The sequence below is a fragment of the Bos indicus genome, chromosome 1 (assembly GCF_029378745.1).
Source record: "Bos indicus isolate NIAB-ARS_2022 breed Sahiwal x Tharparkar chromosome 1, NIAB-ARS_B.indTharparkar_mat_pri_1.0, whole genome shotgun sequence".
NCBI lineage: Eukaryota > Metazoa > Chordata > Mammalia > Artiodactyla > Bovidae > Bos > Bos indicus.
The window spans coordinates 69,557,207-69,576,362 of NC_091760.1; the positions used below are offsets into that span (position 1 = coordinate 69,557,207).

At 40.9% G+C, this 19,156-nt stretch overlaps 1 protein-coding gene across 31 annotated transcripts in view; it reads left to right on the forward strand.

The window, feature by feature from the left end:
* KALRN (kalirin RhoGEF kinase) overlaps positions 1 to 19,156 on the forward strand; it is a 689,644-nt gene that overhangs the window by 505,066 nt on the left and 165,422 nt on the right. For 6 of the 31 annotated variants that reach the window (XM_019956772.2, XM_019956779.2, XM_070801557.1 and 3 more), the window contains exon 34: positions 257 to 15,666. The exons of 23 other annotated variants lie outside the window; for them this stretch is intronic. In XM_019956772.2, the coding sequence (XP_019812331.1) occupies positions 257 to 319 (63 nt within the window). In that variant the 3' untranslated portion in view covers positions 320 to 15,666. Of the gene's footprint in view, positions 1 to 256; positions 15,668 to 19,156 lie in introns of those variants that run through there. 2 more of the 31 variants (XM_070801387.1, XM_070801280.1) reach the window with 1 other exon arrangement.

The window sequence follows — 19,156 nt, forward strand, 5'->3', positions numbered from 1 at the left end:
CTCCTCTGGATGCTAGACCTGGCTGACTTCTGAACCTTCAGACCGAGCACTGTCCTACACAGCACTCTGCTTCCTCCATCTCCTCTAAAATAATGACTGTGTATTTGCCAGGTTGCACTGTGTGCATTGGATCACTAGAAATACACTAGGTCACACTGATGGTTTCACTCTGTTTTCTATAAAGGGCTACAGGATCTCATGAAAATTTTTGCAGAGTTATATGCAAATCACAGAGCCCCGGCCCTTTTCTTAACAGGATGGCAACCTTGCTCCTCGGTGGTACCTGGGACCTGGAGATCCTTTCTCCACTTACGTTTAGCACGCAGCTCACCGGGGTAGCCGTGCCGCCGTTGGGACCTCCCACCTGGACTCCCATCACCCGCCTCTCTTGAGACTGCTCTGGCAGGGCTGGTGTGGGGTGCAGCCTTTGCTCAGAGGGCAACATGTTCCATGCAAAATCTGCCCCCCGGGCCATGGGCTCACTCCTCGGGGCCCCTTGCTTCTTTCTCTACTGGGTGCAATTCAAGGTTGCCGAGCTTCTCTCCAAAGTCTAAAATGGGAGGGGGGGGGGTGGGCAGTAGGGACCTGTGAGAGGCCCCATGGCCCAACACACTCCCCCAGCTCCCAGTCTGAACATCAGGCCACTGGCCCTGGTGGGGGATTCATTAGAGTTTTCCTGGAGTTTTTCTCCAGGTTGAATGTTTCTTTTGTCAGTGGCCCCAATCTGGAAAAACCCATCATTTTAATCTAGCCTGCCTCCCCTATATCATGAATGGGACGGAGAGGGAAAAAGGGACCTCTTATGGTTATGGTTTATGGAAGGTGAGGGTCAACTCCAACTGATCCCAAACACTGGCAGGAACTACTTCTCCCAACAAATGTTCCATAATCTTCAACCTACCCAGGTTTTGCCACTGTTTTCTAGCTCCTTCCTAACCTTACTCACTGCTGAGGTGTCTGGTTTGAAGATCACCCTACCAGCCTTCCTTGGCTTCCAAATTATCCTGTTGGCAGGGGTGGGTGGGAAGTGGGAGAAGAAACAAACAAACTGGCCACATGTTGATAATTGTTGAGACTAGATGATGGGCACGTGGTGTTCGTTGTATCATTCTATCCCTTTTGTATATGTTCACAGTTTTTCTTAATAAAAAGTTAAAAAATAAAAAAAGTCCTCCAACCCCCAAAACACTTGAGAGCCCCCACCCTAACACAGAGTTTCATGGAAATCCCACACCAAGGCAAAAGGCAAAGGTGATTCCATTCCATTATATATATATGTATGTATATATTCATTTTCTAATTTTTTTTAAGGCCCACTGCTTTATTTTCAATAGACTAAATCTATTTATAAGAGGTCCCAAAGTTGGGTTTACTTCCCCCAGCTGGGTTATGGGGGAGGGCTTGGGTAAAGGGTTCCTTAAAATCCTGAAAGTTTACACTTCCATGTATCTCACAATCTTATTGTGAGGGTGGGACTTGTTCAGTGTTCTGAACTTTGCAGAGGAAACATGCTCTCGACTCAAAGTGTCATGCTCTGGAATTGCACCTGGCTCAGGAAAGGACTGTCTTTGTACTTGAATTTAAATCCAATGGAGAACCTTAACATGGGCATTTGCATGACTAAGAATTGCTGCTGTCTTTTTCCATATGTCACTTTCTTGAATGTGTTCTAATAAAATTATTCTAAAGCAGGCTGTTGATATACAGTGATTTATAAATACTTTCCATTGAGTACTGAGGCCCTTAATTTTCTACTAAGAACGCACCTCATCCCACTTTCTGGAAAGATCTGTTGAGGACAGAAGCAAAGGGTGTACGTCTGGCCTGGTGGTGGCACCACTGGAATTGCCATCACAATGCAAATCATGTCGACCACTGTGGATTTTGTTTTCTGGTTGCCTAGCAGCAGAATTTGTTTTCCAGGATAAAGATGGTCATGTGAAGTGGATGAGTGTGGTGGGGGAAGGTGGAGGGGGCAAGGCAGGACCAGGAGGATAATTCCCTCAAAGAGCAAAGCAGGAGAGACAAAGGCAGCCAAATAGAGAAGTTAAGTTCTAACTCATCCTGTTCGCTGATACGAGTGCGTTCAAGTGATTATCAGTTAAGACTTATTTACAAAATTGCAATTTTTGATATCAAGTTAGAGCAAGTTCAAATCTCAAAATGTCATTAAGCAAACTAGAAGCAAATGGAGAAAGTATGTATTTCCAAAGTAAATATTTTGAGAAGCACTTTTGACTCTGATCTCTACTTCCCTTAAGCCAGGCTGGCCAGGGCACTCCCATTAGCCATAACCAACTTGGGTCAGTTTTTTGGAACAGGAAGCTTTGTTAGAAACCTTGTAAGGGGCAGAAAAGGCAGGACCAGACAAGGAGGCTTCCATACACTGAGCACTCCCCTCACACCAGATTATTGGGAAAGCACTTGATACATATCAACTCCTCTTATCTTCAGAGCCATCCTGAGAGGCAGGCAGTACTTCATTTTCCAGATAAAAAGGCTGAAGCTGAGAGAAGTAAATAATTTGTACAAAGTCATAAAGCTAGAGAATAACAGATCTGTGATTCAGGTTTCTGATCCCCAAACCCCTGCTTCTTCAGACCACAGGGCTGATGGCCAGTGCTCAGTCTGGGCTCTCTCCCATATACCTTGCCATGAATACATTGAATGAATTTTGCAACCTCTGTGTGCTCTGGGGGTTGGTGGAGGGAGGCACAGCATCCTGCTCTTCCTGTTGATTGGCGATCTCTTCCAGGCCAGGGTTTTGAAACCTACATCCACATAGCTTGAACTTAGCTGTACAGAGTACAAGCTGATGAGGCTGAGATTCCTATTTGGTTTTCACAGGAATTTGCTCACTCAGCAAATATTTGAGTGCGCCCATGTGCTTGGCGTTATGAACTAGGTGGGCAAATACAGACTCAGCCCCTGTTCTCACAGAGCTTGCTAGTGGAGGAGAGAGGCATTAATCAAGTAATATTTGAATGGATATGTAATTATCAATATAATTGAAAGGGACCTTGGAGATCGTTGAGATCCACAGATGAAACAAGACCCAGAAATGCTAAGCAGTTTGGTTAGGACAATATAGCAAGTTAGGGCAGCATAAGAATGAGAATTCAGTAGATTTCTGTTCCTAGAGGGCCTTTTCCCTATTGTGTCACACTCTGGTCTCTTGCACACCCATAGCCAGCCCTGTGAATGCATTGATCAATCAGTACACTATCCCCAGCCTAGGAAAAACCAGATAGCACATTTTTTGTAATGAAAATCAAACAGCATAGTGAATTAAACCCCTGAGGATGGCAGTTACTCAAGCCTTGTTTGCAGACTTATTTCAGAGCCCAAAGCAGGAACAGAGAGGCAAGGCTCCTGTGCTGTAAGAAGGGTTCTTGCAGGTGTTTCAATGTTTTGATCTGACCCAGTGTTTTCTTATCTCTCAATGTCAGCAGTTGTTCATTCACTTGTTAATTCAGAGTACTGACTAGGAACCATGCACAGTTCTCAGAACTAGGGACACAGCAGTGAACAAAACAGATTGCCCTTATGGAGTGAACATTCCAGCTGGGGGAGACAGACAATAACTGAAATAAGTAAATAACAGCATATTAAGAGGTAATAAATGCTACAAGGAAAAGTAGATCAAGAGAGGCAAGTGGGGAGTGCTAAGGAAGGTGGTGGTACATTTTTAGGTGCGATGGTTGGGAAAAAGACCTCCCAGAGAAAATTGTTCTTGGCCATCATTTTACTTACACACACACAGCTGTGCAGTATGATTTGAAATGTCCCATAAGCCTTATCCTACCTCCTTCAGAGAAATAAAGGTCTTTCAGTAGCATGTCTCAGAGCCCAATTTCTGGGTTTCCCTTTTTCCCTTTGACTTAAGGCAGTGGTTCTCAAACTTGGAGAAGGAATGGCAACCCACTCCAGTACTCTTGCTTGGAAAATCTCAGGGATGGAGGAGCCTGGTAGGCTACAGTCCATGAAGTCACAAATAGTCGGACACGACTGAGTGACTTCACTCACTTTCTCAAACTTGAGTGTACACCAGCATCATCTGGAACACTTGTTAAAACACAGATTGCTGGGCTTCACTCCCAGAGCTTGTGATTCACTCCGTCTGGGGTGGGTCCAAGAATTTGCATGCCCAGATGCTGCTGCTGCAGGTGGTCCAGGGATCTCACTTTGAGAGCCACTAGGTTAAGTATTATTGGAGAAGGAAATGGCAGCCCACTTCAGTATTCTATTGGAATATCCCATGGATAGTGGAGTCTGACAGGCTACAGTCCATGGGGGTCACAAAGAGTCAGACACAATGATTAAACAACAACAACAAGATTAATTATTATAGCTGAAAGATCTCTGTTAAAATCCTGATAAAGGGTGTAACTATTCATTTGGATCCATGGACATTATCAAAGTAGCTATTCCTGGAAGAGCAGAATCCTTAAGAAATGTGACTTTTTAAAAAAACTGGGTTAAGTTTCAGAAGCCACACCCCAAGTCTCCAAGTGAGGAGTTAGGGCAAAGGACAGGTTGTCAAAAGCTGGTGACAGTATTTCACTGTTTGTCTATCAATACTTTGTGTTTTCCTAGCATTTAATACTTTTACAAACACTTTTATTCACTACTCTTTTTTGGCAGTTAATCTGTCAGGTAAACAGTTACAGATGTCCTTATTACATTTTCTAGATAAAGAAACTGAAACACAAAGAGGTTATATGGCCTCCCTTGGGCATCAAGGATGAGCACACCAGTTGCCTTCCTCCTAGTTCAGTGTTCTTTTTCTACTCACACTCTTCATAACATAAGCTATAGCTTTCCCCTGGGGTGACAACCCCGGACCATTAAAATCCAGGACGTGTAGTTGCTCTTTGCCTTTTAGTCTGTTCAAAATCCCACTTGCTGCATGTAGATTATCCATGTGGGTGATTAACTGTGACAGATTCTAAGCCCTGCATGAGTTTCCTCTGCCATAAACACATTTCTCTTCTACTGCCAGGTATTGTACAGAGAAAATGCAAACTCATTTTAATATTAGCCCAAGCTAGAATTAATCATCGTAAAAGCAAACCTGCTGGGGGAAAGGCAGACATAATACTTTCCAAAGACAAATAGAAATGGTATTTGATTATGTGTACTTTCGCTTCCATTCCATTAGTTGTGATAATTGAAAGTTTCCTGTATCACTTAAGCATATGGGGAAATGAGGGTGGATTTTGTTAAATCCAATGACTGGTGAATCACATTCCCAGGTATTTAAATATACCCAAGAAAATCTTAGACATGAAAGAGAAAATCCTGTTTTCCAGTACTTGCCTTTCTTTTTGTTATTTTCTCCAGTTGTACACTGATTCCTCACAGTGAGGAAGTAAGGTCTCACTGAATCTCACAGACAAGGACCCAAGAGTTACAAGGAGCTGTTTCTCTTCAGCTCCCATATGTGTTTTAACCATCCAAGAGCCAAAGGTTTTAGAAGCTTCATTTCTAAAACGGTCCTCATCTGTCTCTCAACTCTTCAATATTCTAACATTTTCCTCCTGTACCACCATTGGGACCACTCATTTATTCAATAAGCACTTACTCGGCACCAGACACTGTAAGAGCCACTGAACAGGCTATGAAAATGAGTTAGAAATAATCCTATACTCAAATACATGGCATATATTAGAATCATTTTATAAATCACATAGAATAGTCAAGTTGAAGTGTATTCTAGATGTAGATAATAAACCCACGTGAGCATCTCCCCATTTTAATTCTCTGTACTCACTATATGCTCAAAGAAAGCTAATTAATGAGTTATTTTAGCTTCAACATAAAATAGGTATCATTAGGAAAGAAATGCCTGGGGAAGAGAAGAGTGGGGTAAGGAAGAAACTCTACTCTGTAGCTCTGAGCACACATTGATATGTGCATCAGAAACCCAAAAGCTTGGTAACAAGGAGGTGGCGTAGGATCTAACATCTGTCATAGTTATCCCACATGTGGACCATGGTAAATTGAAAATATGAAGATTATAAAACTTGGATGATTAGAATCTCCATATTTATGAAAGATACTATGTGAATGTGTTTTTCCTGAGCTTTAGACTCCAAACTGTGCTATGAAAATGACTACTCCTTAAAAACAAATAGTTCATGTCCACTGCAACCCAAGGACTGAACATATAAGCAAACAAGTTGGGTTGGAGGAGATGAGGTGGCGTGCAGAGGATTCAGTTAATCAGGTCAGTGTTAGAGACACCATGAGAAGAAAGGCAGACTGTAATTCAACAATACATGTGTCACAAATACATATGCACAGGAAAGGTGCTGAAGCCCAGCATAAGAATTTTGTGAGCCCGTTAAATAAATTGCAAATACATAATCCAAAAAGGAAGACAAGTTTAGAAAACCAAAATGCAGTCAGAAGACAAGGATTAGATTGTAGTTCTGTTGACCCAAGTAGCTCAAGGAATACCACTCACATACCTTCCTTCTGTTTGTGTTGGGTCACCTGTTGGTACAGCAGCCCTTACTCCCTCTATTCAAAGGAGCTGCTCAGGCTCTGACTCCAGCCTGCTTTAGGTTGGGTTTTGTGAATAGCAGAATCTCAACACAGGGGTTCAGGGCAGATGTCCAGCTGGCTCTTGGATCTGTCCTGTGAACCCTATTTCTGCCAGTTCTGCAAGCCTCTTCTAGCCTGGGAGGGAGTTTTCACAGCATAGATGATGCATCGAGCCTTACCAATGACCATCCAGGGTGCTAGTGGCTTGATCGTCTAGCCAGGCCCACTGTGGGTGGGTCTGGTCATGGATGGTGGTAGCCACAGGAAGAAATAGCAGTGATGGGAGGAGGGGGTCTCGACGTATATGCCTTTGAGTTTCTGGGATAGTGGAATAAGAAGTGCTATTCTACTTGTTACGCTGTCCAGGGATACTGTTGCCTGGCAATGGTGACCTTTTAATGGGCCTTACACCCAAATATCATGTGGAGTTTTTAGATTTGGCTGTATTGATTTTTTAGATTTTGCTGGGTTTCTGCTATGGCATCAATCAGGGTTAAAGGATCCCAGGGTGAGAGTGGGGACCAACGTGTGTGCTGAGGAGGGGGCTTCTGATCATACCTTGTATGGGTCAACTATCTTTTGGCCTATCCTGATAAAAATTTAATTTTTAACTAATACTATAGAATGCAAAAACATTATACCTTACATGTAGATGTAGGTCATTAGCTGAATAAAGAACCACTACAGCTTTATAGGATCCATGTCAGATCTTACTAGTAATTGGATTTGTCATTGCTATAAAATAAGTCCCATGAGGGCAGCAATTCTTGTCTGCTTTTTTCACTGCAGTACCCCCACTGCCTATGTTAGTGCCAGACACAGAGTAGGCACTGTAAGTGCAATTGCATATTTTTTTAATATGCAGAAAAACAGAAATATTTCCCATCTTTAATACAACCCGACTGGTTGTATTGATGGTGAATACTTCCATTACACCACTGGGGAGTAGGAAGGAGTTCTGAAGAATAATGTCACTCTTGGCAAAAACAAGGAGCCTGTTGCTTGAGTTCCAGGTAATGCAAGAGTAGAAGACAGGTTTGTGTGTGATAGGCAGAGTTAAAACCTGAGATCAAGGACAAGAACTGATAAACAAGGAAAGCAATTGGAAAGTTAGCAAGGAAGCTCCAAGGCCGTGATCAAATAGGCGAGCAGAAGCCCAGGTGCCAGCTATGTGTGGGAAAATGCTGTGTGGTTTAGACACTGACAGTGCAAAGGATTCTGATAAATGCTGACTCTTCCCGCAACAGTTGTTATTGTATTATACACCCATGAGTTTTTAAATGTATCATTTGACTTTTGGGGCTCTGTAGATTATTTCTAATTAAGAATGGCAAATGGGACAGTTGAAAAAGGAAAAGCACCAAGGGCCAGGAGCAATAAAAAGGAGAATAAACCCAAAAGCACACATGTCTAAAAAATTGAAACAGTTGCTATGAAAAGTCAAATTTGAAAAATGCTTCACTGAGTTGGTCGCCAGTGAAAAGGACTACAATTCCAAAGACAGTGTTGATTGCAAATGCACTTTTCCTCACTGCCCTGTCCTATCACCGTGTTCATGATTCTCATTACATATTCCTGAAGCTCCAGGAAATGAAAATGTGAGAATTGATGCATCTGTTCGAGTCAGTCCAAGAGATGGTCAACAATGGAATGTGATGCCAATTCACTGATAACAAGTGCAGCTGCCTTCAGCTTGATTTTAGTGAGCCTTAGGACTGTTTCCAAAGTACACACAAGGAAAATGAAATATAGTCCTTAACTGCAAGAATTGTATAGTCCAACTGGGATAGAAAAAAATATACTCAAAGAACAAAATTCACACTATGTCAGAAGCATAGCTGTTGCATTAATCTAAGAGATTCCAAAAGCTAGAATTATTTCTCCTTCCTCTTTTTATCAAACACCAAGGATGAGTCATAGCATGTAATGGCCATAATCTTCAGATTGTTTAAAAAAATAATAATAAATATACTAATAATCATGGTAGTAATAGTAACAACAACAATAATAAAATCTAGTTCAGTTCAGTCCAGTTCAGTCACTCAGTTGTGTCCAACTCTTTGCGACCCCATGAACCGCAGCATGCCAGGCCTCCCTGTCCAACACCAGCTCCCAGAGTCTACCCAAACCCATGTCCATTGAGTCGGTGATGCCATCCAACCATCTCATCCTCTGTCTTCCCCTTCTCCTCCTGCCCTCAATCTTTCCCAGCATCAGGGTCTTTTCCAATGAGTCAGCTCTTTGCATTAGGTAGCCAAAGTATTGGAGTTTCAGCTTCAACACAGACCTTCCAATGAACACCCAGGACTGATCTCCTTTAGGATGGACTGGTTGGATCTCCTTGCAGTCCAAGGGATTCTCAAGAGTCTTCTCCAACACCACAGTTCAAAGCATCAATTCTTCAGCTCTCAGCTTTCTTTATAGTCCAACTCTCACATCCATACATGACCACTGGAAAAACCATAGCCTTGACTAGATGGACCTTTGTTGACAAAGTAATGTCTCTGCTTTTTAATATGCTGTCTAGGTTAGTCATAACTTTCCTTCCAAGGAGTAAGTGTCTTTTAATTTCATGACTGCAATCACCATCTGCAGTGATTTTGGAGCCCAGAAAAATAAAGTCTGACACTCTTTCCACTGTTTCCCCATCTATTTCCCATCAAGAGATGGGACCAGATGCCATGATCTTCGTTTTCTAAATGTTGAGCTTTAAGCCAACTTTTTCACAGTCCTCTTTCACTTTCATCAAGAGGCTCTTTAGTTCTTCTTCACTTTCTGCCATAAGGGTGGTGTCATCTGCATATCTGAGGTGATTGATATTTCTCCTGGCAATCTTGATTCCAGCTTGTGCTTCCTCCAGCCCAGCAGTCTTCTCAAATTGCATTTAATGTGTATATGTTTATGTTTGTCTTAGAATATCCCCTTTACATATCTCTCCCTTCCTTAACTTCATCTTTCTTACCAGTCTCCCAATATTCCTGAGGTCCTACTAGTATCTATCCCTAAGACAGTATCTTCCCCATCCAGGGAAGAGAATGAAAGCAGATATATCTGTTAGGACAAGCTAGGTTGTGCTCTGGTAACAAACGACTTTAAAAATACTGGTGGCTAAAAAAGCAAAGATTTATTTCTTGCTAACACTACATATTCATAATGGGTTGGCATGGGGCTCTATTTGTCATGGAAAATCAGGGACCCTAGCTGATGTATCATCTTGTAAAGTTGCTGATTACCATCCCAGACAGAAAGAGAATTTTAAAGGATTTTAGCCCAAAATTAAATGATCCAGCCTGGAAATGACTCAACTTCAATGGTCAGGACTAGTCATGTGGCCCTACAAAACCAATAGGAACCAGCAAACCAAACAAGTTATGTGTCCAGAAGGCAAAAAGCTAAAAATGTTTAGTGAACATCAGAATGACTACATTAGCAGTAACCTCGTCATATTTGCATATAATTTACATTTTGTCTCTAACTCAGATTTCAAATATTGCATCTGCTCAACAAGTATGTGTAGGTACGTGTGTGTGCATGTGTGTGTTTGTGAATTTCAAACATATACACTGAAATACTGTTATTCATGTTTGAGTCATTGTTTTCTGTTATTCCCACTGCCTAATATTCACTAGGCCTCATCCCTGGCTATTAGGCTCTGAATTTATTGAGTCAATGTGTCAATGTCTAATTGGAATATAAAGATTGGAAGGCTTCTTGTTCTTAAAACTTTTTCCAGACTTAGGGAACCATTTTTTTTAAGGGCACAATGTCCTGATGAATATAGAGGGACTTGAGCCCTTTCATATTTTAATTTATTACATTATTTATATGCTAACCCACCAAGTTCTCTATTAGTATCTGGCATCAGCCTCTACACAGTAAGTTTTACACAATAGGAATGTGAACTTATTGAATCCCCTGGCAGAGTCAGTGACTAATGGTTCAAAGAATGTTTTACCTAAGTATGAGAACAAGACCCATGTGCTACTTTAGTCCTATTATAAACAGTGCTATAAGATTGCATGACCTTGTTCTAGAAATCACTAGATTTCTAGTTACTCCATCATTAAGTAACCAGCAAACCAAACAAGTTATGTGTCCAGAAGGCAAAAAGCTAAAAATGTTTAGTGAACATCAGAATAACTACATTTGCTAGTTACTTAATGATGGTTACTCCATCATTAAGCAGCTGATTTCACTGGGAAGCCAGAGCAAGCTCTACTGTAAACCACATTCAAATTTCTGCAAACACAGGGTATTGAATACAAGTAGACCTGGGCAAAAAAAGATAGCACTGCAATGAGAAGGAAGGAACCCTGGTTTGGAGTTAGGAAAGTTGATTTTGCTCCTCATTCTGCTATTGACCAGCTGTATGAGCTTTGAAAAACATTTTAGCCAAATCATTTGTCTTCTAAATAGCTCAATTTCCACATCTATAAAGTTGAAGAGTAATAGAAACTTATCTCTAAATTTCGTTCGTACTTAAACATTCTGTTTTTCTATTATTGACTTAGTTTTACCCCCGAGGTCTATGACTTTCACTAGGGAAAATCACAAGCATTCATCCTAAGTAATGTAGAATTGGGAAAATGTTATTTGTATATAAAGGATAACCTAATTTTATATATAATTATTATCTGTACTAATAAAAAAGATGTATTAAAAATTAGTAATTTTTTAATGCTTAGTTTTGAAATACAGGCAAAGAGTTTGTCAGAAATTAACATATATATTTCATTTCTCATTTATTTTAAAAAAATATATTGAACCTCTACCATGTAATTAGCTAGGTTAAATGAGCCTAGGGGTAGAATGGGAATTGAGGACCTTGACAAGAACATTACTGAAATAATGGATCATGGAATACAAGCTGCATAGGAAGGAAAGTAACAAAGGGAGAGTCTTGAAAGATTGGGAGACTTTGTTCAGTTGCTCGGTAGTGTCCGACTCTTTCTGACCCCATGGACTGCAGCAAGCCAGGCTTTCCTGTCCTTCACCATCTCCTGGAACTTGCTCAGACTCATGTCCATTGAGTCAGTGATGCCATCCAACCATCTCATCCTCTGTTGTCCCCTTCTCCTCCTGCCCTCAATCTTTCCCAGCATCAGGGTCTTTTCTGGTGAGTCAGTTCTTTGTATCAGGTGGCCAAAGTGTGGGAGCTTCAACTTCAGCTTCAGTCCTTCCAATGAATATTCAGGGTTGATTTCCTTTAGGATTAACTGGTTTGATCTCTTTACAGTCCATGGGACTCTCAAGAGTCATCTCCAACACCACAGTTCAAATGCATCAATTCTCCGGCACTCGGCTTTCTGTATTGTCCAACTCTCACATCTATACATGACTACTGGAAAAAGCATAGCTTTGACTATGTAGACCTTTGTCAGCAAAGTAATGTCTCTGCTTTTTAGTACGCTGTCTAGGTTTGTCATAGGTTTTCTATGGGAGTCAGTAGAGGGCTCCACGTGCTAGAGGCCCCAGTGGAATTAAGGAAAGGTCATAGTAAGAATAACTAAGGAGGGTAAGTTGTGGTCAGGAAAGAGGATGTGAGATTTATCTGTGCAACCAAAATAGAGAAACAAGGGCCAGATATACTCCCCTGCTTGAAGCAACCAAAAACCAGACAAAAAATAAGAAACTATTTTCAAGACACTGGACATCAGACAACAAAGGACAGTGTGATCCCCGAGAGACAGGAAACAAACAAAGTGAGCCCTGTGAACACCCTTGCTTACTGCTCTGAGTTTCCAGGTTTCAGTGCAGGGAGAGGTAAACCAGTGGACTTTCAGTCTCATCTTCTTAATTTAACTAGAGAATATGGAGCTGAAAATCCAGTGATATCAAGGCAGCTAGATTCCATAGGACAGAGTAGTAGAGAGAAGAAAGCTGCACAGAAAGAGAACTCTGGAGATATTCAGAGGGTTTCCTGCGAGTATTCATCAAATTATTGATCAGCACATGCATAAATGGAAACTCCCCCAGGATGGGGAAGAATCACCTGAATTAATTAGAGGAAGGGTACTCATTGTTCCCCAAAGAGCCTACAGTAATGCCTGTTCCCACCAGGCAGACTAGGAAACCTCAAATTCTCAGGACATCAGGTTAAATACTTAGAATAAGCCCTAGAAGAACTAGGCTCTGATTCTGCCTAACAGATCTTAATAGAATAAGACTGTTTCAAACTGCATGCCAGGAAAAGCTCAAGAGTAGTTATAGGAATATATGAATATAATTGTTGAGCGCCCAAGAAAAGGTAAAATTCACAGTATCTGGTATCCAATCAAAAATTACTGGGCATGCCAAGAAGCAGGAAAATATGACCCATAATGAGGGAGAAAAATCCATTGACACTTAACCAACACTGACACACATGTTGGCAGTAGCAGACATGGACATAAAAACAGTTATTATTAAGTGTTTCATATATTCAAAAAATTAAGGAGCAATATGGGAAACATAAGGACAAACCCATGTTGAACTTCTAGAGGTGAAAACTATAATGTCTGAAGTAAAAAATACCTGAATAAGATTCACAGTAGATTAGACATTCCAGGAGAAAATATAAGCATACTTGAAAGCATCGTAATAGAAACTATACAAAGGGAAACATTGAAAAAATAATAACTTTTTTAGAAGTACAAAGCATCATCATTGTTGATCCATGGAACAACCTCAAGCATCCTAATATTCATGTAATTGGAGTTCCCAAAATGGAAAGGGGGGCATAAAAATATTTAAAACAATAATGACTGAGAAAGAAAGTAGAAAGTATTAATTACTCAGTCATATCATTCTTTGCAACCCCATGGACTGTAGCCACCAGGCTATCTGTCCATGGGATTCTCCAGGCAAGACTACTTGGAGTGGGTAGCCATTCCCTTCTCCGGGGGATTGGCCCAACCCAGGGATTAAACCAGGTCTCCTGCATTTTAGGCAAATTCTTTACCATCTGAGCCACCAGGGAAGCCCAATAATGGCTGAAAAGGTTTCAAATTTGATAAAGGCTATAAATTGGTAGATCCAAGAATCCCAGTAAATCCCACACACAATAACTAAGAAGAAAACAAAAGCAAGGCATAACATAATTAAATTGCTCAAAATGAGTGATAAAATAGAAAACCCTAAAAACAAAAGTCCATCTAGTCAAGGCTAATAGAGTTCTACCAAGAGAATGCACTGGTCGTAGAAAACACCCTCTTCCAGCAACACAAGAGAAGACTCTACACATGGACATCACCAGATGGTCGACACCAAAATCAGATTGATTCTATTCTTTGCAGCTAAAGATGGAGAAGCTCTATACAGTGAGCAAAAACAAGACTGGGAGCTGAGTGGGCCTCAGATCATGAACTCCTTATTGCCAAATTCAGACTGAAATTGAAGACAGTGGAGAAATCCAGTAGACCATTCAGGTCTGACCTAAATCAAATCCCTTATGACTATACAGTGGAAGTGAGAAATAGATTTAAGGGACTAGATCTGATAGACAGAGTGCCTGATGGACTGTGGACGAAGGTTTGTGACATTGTACAGGAGACAGGGATCAAGACCATCCCCATGGAAAAGAAATGCAAAAAAGCAAAATGGCTGTCTGAGAAGGCCTTACAAATAGCTGTGAAAAAAAGGGAAGTGAAAAGCAAAGGGTAAAAGGAAAGATATACCCATTTGAATGCAGAGTTCCAAAGAATAGCAAGGAGAGATAAGAAAGCCTTCCTCAGTGATCAATGCAAAGAAATAGAGGAAAACAATAGAATGGGAAAGACTAGAGATCTTTTCAAGAAAATTAGAGATACCAAGGGAACATTTCATGCAAAGATGGGCACAATAAAGAACAGACACAGAATGGACTTAACAGAAGCAGAAGATATTAAGAAGAGGTGGCAAGAATACACAGAAGAACTGTACAAAAAAGAGCTTCACAACCCAGATAATCATGATGGTGTGATCACTCACATAGAGCCAGACAGCCTGGAATGTGAAGTCAAGTGGGCCTTAGAAAGCATCACTACGAACAAAGCTAGTGGAGGTGATGGAATTGCAGTTGAGCTATTTCAAATCCTGAAAGATAATGCTGTGAAAGTGCTGCACTCAATATGCCAGCAAATTTGGAAAACTCAGCAGTGGCCACAGAACCGGAAAAGGTCAGTGTTCATTCTAATCCCAAAGAAAGGCAATGCCAAAGAATGCTCAAACTACTGCACAATTGCTCTCATCTCACACGCTAGTAAAGTAATTCTCAAAATTTTCCAAGCCAGGCTTCAGCAATACGTGAACCATGAACTTCCAGATGTTCAAGCTGGTTGTAGAAAAGGCAGAGGAACCAGAGATCAAATTGCCAACATCCGCTGGATCATCAAAAAAGCAAGAGTTCCAGAAAAACATCTATTTCTGCTTTATTGACTATGCTAAAGCCTTTGACTGTGTGGATCACAATAAACTGTGGAAAATTCTGAAAGAGATGGGAATACCTGACCACCTGACCTGCCTCTTGAGAAACCTGTATGCAGGTCAGGAAGCAACAGTTAGAACTGGACATGGAACAACAGACTAGTTCCAAATAGGAAAAGGAGTACATCAAGGCTGTATATTGTCACCCTGCTTATTTAACTTCTATGCAGAGTACATCATGAGGAACACTGGGCTGGAGGAAGCACAAGCTAGAATCAAGATTGCCGGGAAAAATATCAATAACCTCAGATATACAAATGACACCACCCTTATGGCAGAAAGTGAAGAGGAACTAAAAAGCCTCTTGATGAAAGTGAAAGAGGAGAGTGAAAAAGTTGGCTTAAAGCTCAACATTCAGAAAACTAAAATCATGGCATCTGGTCCCATCACTTCATGAGAAATAGATGGGGAAACAGTGGAAACAGCGTCAGACTTTATCTTTTGGGGCTCCAAAATCACTGCAGATGGTGATTGCAACCATGAAATTAAAAGACGCATATTCCTTGGAAGGAAAGTTATGACCAACTTAGACAGCATATTACAAAGCAGAGACATTACTTTGTCAACAAAGGTCTGTCTAGTTAAGACTATGGTTTTTCCAGTGGTCATGTATGGATGTGAGAGTTGGACTATAAAGAAAGCTGAGAGCCAAAGAATTGATGCTTTGAACTGTGGTGTTGGAGAAGACTCTTGAGAGTCCCTTGGACTGCAAGGAGATCCAACCAGTCCATCCTAAAGGAAATCAGTCCTGGGTGTTCATTGGAAGGAATGATGCTAAAGCTGAAACTCCAAAACTTTGGCCACCTCATGTGAAGAGTTGACTCATTGGAAAAGACCCTGATGCTGGGAGGGATTGGGGGCAGGAGGAGAAGGAGACGACAGAGGATGAGATGGTTGGATGGCATCACCGACACAATGGACATGAGTTTGGGTAGGCTCCGGGAGTTGGTGTTGGACAGGGAGGCCTGGCGTGCTGTGGTTCATAGTGTCGCAAAGAGTCAGACATGACTGAGCGACTGAACTGAACTGAACTGAACTGAACTGAAAGGCAGTCAATACATGCTATATGCAGATGAACAAAGATAAAAACAACAGCATATTTCTCATTGAAGACAAGGTAAGCAAAGAGACAGTGGCACCTCACAGTGGAATAACGAAAGTAAAAGGAAAACTATCAACCAAGACTTCTATATCTAGTAAAGATAACTGTTAATAATGAAAGCAAAATATTTTTTCCCTGACATATAAAAGCTGGAAAAAAATTCGAAATTCCTCACCAGCAGATCTACACTATAGGAAATGTTAAAGGGAGTCTTTTAGGTAGAAGGAAATGATACCACAAGGAAAAACAAATCTGAACAAAGAAATGAAAGGCGTTAGAAATGGCAAATACATGGTTAATATAAAAACTGATAGATAAAGAGCAGTATGAAAGAGCCTTTAAACAAGGATGTTAAAAATTCCTCAGTGAAGTAAAGGAAGAATACTGTATATGAAACAGAAACAAGTAACCACAAAATAAGAATGCACACTGATGAGAGTATTACTGATTTAGAAAATAGAAGTGAAGGAATGTCTTAGAGCACAAACAGAGCAATAAAAGAGAGGGGATGACAAATAATTTTAATAATAATTCTGGAATACAGTGGGGAGGATGGCAAAAGACATTTTTCAAACATATCAGATCAGATCAGATCAGTCGCTCAGTCGTGTCCAACTCGCTGCAACCCCATGAATTGCAGCACGCCAGGCCTCCCTGTCCATCACCAACTCCCAGAGTTCACCCAGACTCATGTCCATCGATTCATTGATGCCATCCAGCCATCTCATCCTCTGTCGTCCCCTTCTCCTCCTGCCCCCAATCCCTCCCAGCATCAGAGTCTTTTCCAATGAGTCACCTCTTCCCATGAGGTGGCCAAAGTACTGGAGTTTGGCCAAAGTCCTCATTCCTTCCAAAGAAATCCCAGGGCTGATCTCCTTCAGAATGGACTGGTTGGATCTCCTTGCAGTCCAAGGGACTCTCAAGAGTCTTCTCCAACACCACACTTCAAAAGCATCAATTCTTGGGCGCTCAGCCTTCTTCACAGTCCAACTCTCACATCCATACATGACCACAGGAAAAACCATAGCCTTGACTAGATGAACCTTTGTTGGCAAAGTAATGTCTCTGCTTTTGAATATGCTATCTAGGTTGGTCATAACTTTCCTTCCAAAGAGTAAGCGTCTTTTAATTTCATGGCTGCAGTCACCATCTGCAGTGATTTTGGAGCCCAGAAAAATAAAGTCTGACACTGTTTCCACTGTTTCCCCATCTATTTCCCATGAAGTCATGGGACTGGATGCCATGATCTTCGTTTTCTGAATGTTGAGCTTTAAGCCAACTTTTTCACTCATATAGTAAAAGAATTTTCCAGATCTTAGGAAATATAGAAACATTTTAGTGAAAGTAGAGAACATCAAAAAAAGAAAAAAAAAATGTTGTGAGAGAGAAAGTAGTTACCCAAAAAGGAATGACATTCAACATGATAACAAGTTTCTCATGACAGAGACTACAGGGAAATGGGTAAAAGCATCAGTGTTCTAGTGGAAAATCTTTGCTACCTGGAATTCTATGTCTAGTAAAACTATAAGAGTAAGGGTGAGATAAGCACGTTCTTAATATACAATAACTTAGACCTTTTATCATTCATAAATCCTCACTCTTTTGCAAAAAGGAAAATGAACCCAGGAGGGAGTACTAGATACACAAAGAAAATAAAAGTAAAAGAGACACTAAAATACTATGGTAAATTCAGTCTTCCCCCATGACTCAGTTGGTTAAGAATCCACCTGCATTGCAGGAGACACAGAAGACCTGGGTTGGAAGAAAGCTGAAGTTGAAAGAGAGTGTTATTGGAAGCTAGAAAAATGGAAACCCACATTGTGAAGTGGTGAAACATTTGGAAAACTGTCATTTACAATAATTTGGAAGTCAGCTTATATATCTAATGAATAAGCACATTAAGATGAAGAGTCCAGGATTTTTTTAAGTGGAAATAATTGACTCATTTCAAGAAAAGCAGTAACAGTGGTGTTTGTGACCCATAACATGTAAATATAATCTCTGTATCAATAATAGCATAAAGGCCAGGAAGGGGGAAATGGAATGACTGTTGTAAGGTTCTTATATGATCAAGAAGTGTTGTGATTTCACTTGAAAGTAGACTGTGATCAGTTAAAAATGTATATCAGAATCCTAACATGAAACCAAAGTAACAGAACAAAGAGTTACAGCCAATAAGCTGTCTTCATCTGCTTGGGCTTACATAACAAAGTGCTATAGCATAAACAACACATTGATTTTTCTCACAGTTCTGAAGGCTAGAATTCATGACCATGGTGCGGGCAAATTCTGTTTCTGGTGAGGACCCTTTTCCTAGCTTGTGGTTTTGCCTTCTTCCTGTGTCCCCAAATGGCCTTTCCCCTATGTTAATATGAGCTCTGGTGCCCTTTCTGGGAATTTTCCAGGTATTTGGGAACTAAATAACACACTTCTAAATAGCCCACAGATCAAATTTGAAGCCAAAAGAGAAATTAGTTGAACTGAATGAAAATAAAAATACAACATATCAAAATTTGTAGAATGCCATTCAAGAAAGGAAGATATATACCTCAGTGATTATGGGAGTCAGAGCATTCAGAAATAGTGATCATGGTGTGACCTTGGGGAAGGGCTGCTGAAGTGAAGTAAAAGAGGAGCTCAGGGGAGTTGAGGTCAGAGAAACAAGGCCAGGGTGCTAGAGAGACTGCCCACAGGGAGAGAAGTCAGACATGATGATGAAACTTGGAGTAGAAAGGAAAACCATCAGCCTGGAACCAAAGTCACCAATAAAGGAAGAGCTTCTAGTCCCAACTTTGTAATCTTTGCAAATCACTTCATCTCTCTGAGCCTCTGTTTCCTTATATATAAATAGTGTGAAAGTCGCTCAGTTGTGTCTGACTGTTTGCGACCCCATGGACTATACAGTCCTTGGAATTCTCTAGACCAGAATACTGGAGTGGGTAGCCTTTCCATACTCCAAGAGATCTTCCCAATGCAGAGATCAAACCCAGGGCTTCCCTCATTGCAGGTGGATTCTTTACCAGCTGAGCCACAAGGGAAGCCCATATATAAATAAGGGAGTTA